The sequence below is a fragment of the Tribolium madens genome, unplaced genomic scaffold, assembly GCF_015345945.1.
Source record: "Tribolium madens isolate multiple individuals breed KSU strain unplaced genomic scaffold, Tmad_KSU_1.1 Scaffold_20;HRSCAF=117;Tcas5.2_LG4, whole genome shotgun sequence".
Classification (NCBI taxonomy): Eukaryota; Metazoa; Arthropoda; class Insecta; order Coleoptera; family Tenebrionidae; genus Tribolium; species Tribolium madens.
In genome coordinates this window covers 8,709,179-8,714,945 of record NW_025400985.1, presented here as the reverse complement: position 1 = coordinate 8,714,945, position 5,767 = coordinate 8,709,179, and the positions used below count along the sequence as shown (strand labels likewise).

The 5,767-nt window shown below is 34.9% G+C and overlaps 1 protein-coding gene across 2 annotated transcripts in view; it reads left to right on the top strand.

The window, feature by feature from the left end:
- The first annotated feature begins 647 nt into the window (after positions 1–647).
- Positions 648–5,767, top strand: part of LOC123004768 — a 14,241-nt gene continuing 9,121 nt past the window's right edge. Inside the window, exon 1 of one of the 2 annotated variants that reach the window (XM_044398192.1) lies at positions 648–701. In XM_044398192.1, coding sequence (XP_044254127.1) covers positions 691–701 — 11 coding nt within the window. In that variant the 5' untranslated portion in view covers positions 648–690. The other variant, XM_044398193.1, reaches the window with a different exon arrangement.

Sequence of the window (5,767 nt, the reverse complement as noted above, 5' to 3'; positions counted from 1 at the left end):
TTTTACATGAATTAGCATAAATTAAATTTATGCTGATTATTAGAATTGAAAATAGTTCATAAATATAAAAATTTCGCAAAATTAAGAATTCATATTGTCCATTATTTACATTCTGCTTTATTAATTTATTTGAGAGAGCAGTTATCGTATCAAAAGCTCCAAATAAAAATTTACGGAAGTTTGTAAAAACAATAGCATTTTTTGTTGTGTAAGCTTATTTCATAAACCAACGCAACAGGTTATCATTCTTAAATTTCCGTTAACCGTCACGAAATCAGAAATCTCTCCCAAGAAAGCACAAGAGAACCACAAAAATCACTGCACCCCGTTTGCTACGCCACTGTCACATTCACCACCATATCAATTTCAGTTTATCCAGGCTCCTAAACAAACATTTAGCAACTCCGACTGTGAACAAATGATAAAAATTCGTTGGGCCTCCCGTGTTAACAAACTGTCGAAGGCCGAATATATTCGCCACTGATCAACCGTTACGCAACGCTTCCTGCAGCTTCCCAGGACCTGTTCGCAGGCTGCTTCGCGAATGAATAGCAGGAAGGGTCCGCGAATCGTCGAGCCACCTCAACTTCGCCTGCGTTCGGTTTTTGCACACGTCTCTCGTCGGCATATTCGCCTAACACACGTTTTGCAATGTTGCGCTGGTCAGGATTCAATTCCTGATCACGGCCAATGTCCTTATGGTAGGTCGGCGGTTCTAGCGGTATTTTGCGTAGCGTGTTTTCAACCGGTCGCAAGGACGAAGTGCGAATTCTTGCGGAGTGTGAGTGTTGGCGGAGAATTCCAAACATGACAGAGAGTTTGATCCGAAGGATAAAGGATTATCTATTATGCATTGGTTTTGTGGATTAGACTTAGATGCAATTCTCTCTTAATATTAAATTCACAATTTTCTATGTGCACCACTTAAGAATCCTTTCTCTATGTAAGTACTATTTTTCAAGTATTTGAGGTCCTTGATGTGTTTTTTTCAAGTCGCGAAACCTTCACGATGTTTACAGTGCGATTAAAAACCGCCTTGAAATGATGATTTTTACCACCGCGACAAATTCCTGCTATTTTTTTCTAATCTCTCCCGGATTATATCTCTCTAACTTCTGACTTTTGTGAACTTTGCTCTGTGATAAACCCATGATTTATTGTCATAGGCCTGAAAGCGATCAATTAACGCATCAAACATATTTTTCGAACCGAAATTTTTTATCTGCGACAAACAGTAAAGTCGAATAACGGCCGTTTTTCCATCCTATTGGATGACCGATAAAGAGTGATTGAACCAGGGATTTGGGAAGGTACCGTTGCTGCCTAATGGAATGTCAAAAGCGATAAACTATATCAAAATATATAGAATAAGGGGACGTTGAACTTGAACATTTTTTCTTATTGCATGAATTGTAAATAAATACACACAAACTGGAAGAATTTTCAACATTCGATAAATTCGCTGGGGCAGGAATCTCGACTATGTGTTTGTCAAAGATGGCATTATCACTGCGGTAAAGCAAATAAGAAAATGTGATTATTTGTTTATTGCAACATTGAGATACCAACCGACATCAAACAACGACTCGAATACACCTCTTTGTGGTGCCTGGAAAATTAGAAAAAGTCTCACTTGCAACACTATAGATACAAATCGTTTTTCTTATCCAAAATTGTCTCCTCATATTTGCTTATTCAATAATCGCGTCCAAAAGTGGTCCAAGGCATTTTCATATTGGTGTCAACAAGGTTCTTCTAATTTCAATTTGTTTCTAATTTTTTCACTTTATAATGATACAAAATAAAGATTGCAACTCTATTTTTATATAAAATAAATATCTATTGTTTACAAAGTAGAACAATTACTATTGTAATTTTTGCTACAATGTATCATTTTTTGTAAAAAAAGATATTGCCGTAGTTTTTCACATAGAATTAAACTCATAAATTACAGACATGATATCCAATAGACGTGGTACGTTTATAAACACATTATAGGCTTTATAAAAAGCACTTCGTCCCACAGCTTTTAGATTAAATTAAGCTTTATTAAAGAATTATAGTCTGGAAAGTATTATTTGCAGACTGTCTGATGCTATTTAAAACTTACTGACATGACTTTTAGTTAAAATTGCCATTTCCAATTTGATTTTTAATTATGTTGTTAATTAGATTATTTTATCGAAAAGTGCACATCCTGGTAGAGTTATTGATGAACGAATTAGAAACTACCCTTAAAAAATTGGCAACAAAATTAGATTTAACTTTGCAGGGTGAAACAGTAGCGACCTTACTAATTAAGTTATAAAGCAAACTTATTGATATTTTGTTCTATTTTGAGTGAATTATTAATTTCATGAAATATTTAGTACTGACGCTAAAAATTGCTACTCAAATGACTGTTTTGTAATTGGAATTTTTAGTAGTTTAAAATTGTTTTGCTGAAAAATATTTGACTACGAACCGCCAGCGGTGATAACGATATCCGGCATTTGTGAGATATAATAAACAAACAGTTTGCAAAACAAATTTTGGTAATATTTACTCTGTTAAAAATCACCAATTCAACAAGTTTGTTGGTGTTTTTTGTCGGTCGCCTATCAAAATTTGACCAGCCGTTCTTGGAAATGTGTGTTGTTGACGTCAATTATCCTCGTATAACAATGTCTGAAATAATACAAAATAAATAAAAGTGTAAGATAAACATATTTATCTTGAGAAATTTTTGAACGGTAACCTTAGTTTGAACACTTCGTTGTGTAATTGAGTGAAACTAGACTAAAAAATGTCAGTAATCGATTTGCCTGGAAAAGATCATCAACAAAACAAATTAGCATTTAATTTCCTGGAAGTATTTAAATTGCAAATGGTCGTCTGATGACGTGTTGGCAAACGTGTAAATAATAATTTATTGAGAAAATAATAAATTTTAAATCGCTTTTCTGGAAGGGTTCGCTTAGCGATTGATTGGAAGGCAAATTGGGTATATCTAAATCGTTGACTTTACCTTGTGGGTCGCCCACGCAAATCGTTCGAAATTTTTTCTCCAATTTGGCCCAAAAATAGGCCAATCGTAATTCGACTGTGTGAATAATTGATCTAAAAAACCTCGCTTGGTACTAATAATTAAGGAAAGTTCCTCGCGACCACGCAAAATCATTAATAAATTGTGTGTGCTATTGGAATGCTATTATTACGCATCGAAATAATGAAAGCACATTTTCGGCGATATACATTTATAAGCGGCTGTGTCTGCGGGGTTTTTATAAATAATAGATAGGGGCAGTTTGCATGCCGGTCGGAGTTTTGGGACACGCATCCCACGCAGAGAACGATTTGCGTGAGCGATAGGGACTCCGATAAGCCCGCTTGCAGAATGCATAACGGCCTCCGAGGGGCCTTTGGAAATACTCCACGTTGCATTTCACTGATGTGACGCTTTCACATCGATCTGATTTGATTTTCCTAATTTTCCGCCGTGGAAATGCTGAGGTTCATCCGATGGTTTGTAGTGTGCGTATTCCCTTGGTATTTATATCGATCTTCCTGTAAGCAAAAATGACGCACACGTTGCGTGTCCAGATCCAAACGTAAAATATAGCATAAACCGCATAAACATTAGGAAATAAAGCCACGTGTAATGGCTGAGGCTATTTTCGACCGACCGTAATGCAATTTTTGCATTTCATTGTTAAAAACTTCTACAACTAGGTCGCAAGATAGGTGGAACTAGCCCGAATAGAAGAGTCGTGAAATATCGATGGGGCTATTAAAAGGTGTAGATTACCGGATGCTCGATGCCAAATTAAAAAGCTTGATTGTATCTTTAATTTAAGGTCTTCCGGTTTTAACGAACGAAGGTGAAAGGTCACTTAATGCCAACACTGTTATCATATCTTGCTTGTATATTTTTTGCATTTCCTTAGAATTGCAAGTTTAAAACAGCATACAGTTTGGTCAAGTTTTATTGTCAAACTTGACTACTGAATTTTTATTTTTTCATATAAACTAGAATTGAGTTTCCCTTGTTTGTTATGCATCAGGATTCAAACTTTTGGTATCCTAATTCAAAATGTTTTAAAAACAATAGGATGCAAATGTTCTTTGTTTTATTTCTTATTTTTTTATTTATTAAAAGGGTTTTTGCTAGGTTTTAACAAAATGTTAAATGTTTTATTATAAGAATAAAAACAATGAAATCAAATAAAATCATTTCTATTTTTACCATTTATTAAAAAAATCGACAAAATTGAACGAACTATCGAGTAAAGAAGTTTATACAGAAATTTTAGTTTTGCAACTTTGTGGTGTCCCATGTCCCATAGGTGATAACAATTTTGAATAGTGGAAAAGAACAAAACAAACAAATTTAATTTTGGAATTTTTGGATTATTAATGTATAATTTCACATTTTTTTAAAATACATATTTCACTAACATCAAATTCCATAAAAAAAATATTTGTAATGCTCGTTTTGTTTTTGTGTTGGGGAATCCGGATTTGCTAAAATCGCTTTAAAAAACTGGTTTTGTTTTTCCCGGAAAGTTTAGCTATATCCTGTTGTCCGAAAAAATGTTGTTGTTTATTTCTGCGTAATCAAGTTACGAATTTAAGGCCGAGTCGTCTTAAAGATAGTACCAAGGCTAAGCGAAGAAAATTTTTACACCAATTAGAAACTTTCCACTCGTTTGTTTTGACGGTGGTCGATTCTTCAGCAAATTCGATAATTACGAAAAAAACAAAATGGATAGCTGGAGGGGCGACTCATTAGCAATGACCCCCCGCATAATCCTGAAGCAAAACATGTTAAAAATGCTTGAAAGGGTCAAAATCCATTACGTCAGTTTTGAAATCAATTTCCTCATAATAGTATCAAAGTGTTTTCGACCTTGTAGCGAATGTTGTGATGTGCGATGTGTGTGTATAGTAAGTCGCTAAACCGTATTGATATGTAAGTAGCAATCAATAATATGTGCGAGCCATAATTATGTCCGGTTTTTACATTTTAAATTGTCTTTTAATCGATTCCGGCGAAATCACAGGTAGGTCGTTTATCAATAATTTCGGCAAGATGGCTCCTTGTGTCCATTGCGGATGTAAATATGTGAGTATGCCAGCGAGTCGGGTGAAGGAAACGCTATAAAATGCAGCGACCGGTACATAGTGGTTGTCCTTGGCCACTAAACCACACTTAACTTTTTCGTGGGGTCCTTTACACTCCGGTGATGCAGCCCCCCTTTACTCCCCGGCACATCAAATATGCACTTCGTTTCGGTTTTGCTTTTCGATTAATGCGGATGTCCTGCAGGTGCATCGAAAACACGCAAAATCCACGTCCGGAGACTGAGAATACAAATATTTACACAAATGTGCAACAGCGACGATGAAAAAAGCTCGGGGAATGCAAATTTTGTGCGTGGTTTAGATGCACCTATATATGCGAAATCAGGAAAAAATCACCCGTTTTTCGTTGGCTTTTTCTGAATATTATCAATAGAGTTTAAAGAACAATAGCTTATTGTTTGGATTTATAATATGTTTCTGCTCCTCATTAGGAGTCGTCTTTTACTCTTCGAAAATTCTTTCGCTTCAGTTTGGGAATATTTAATTCCATCATACGCACGCCACCAACAGTTTCACACAAACTGTTTTTTTACTAATGTTGTATTCTTACTAAAATTGTTCTTACTAAAATTTAAAATTAGCAAAATTTTAATTATAAATATACATATTTGGTATTTATAAATCAGCAAAAAAAAAGAGGTAC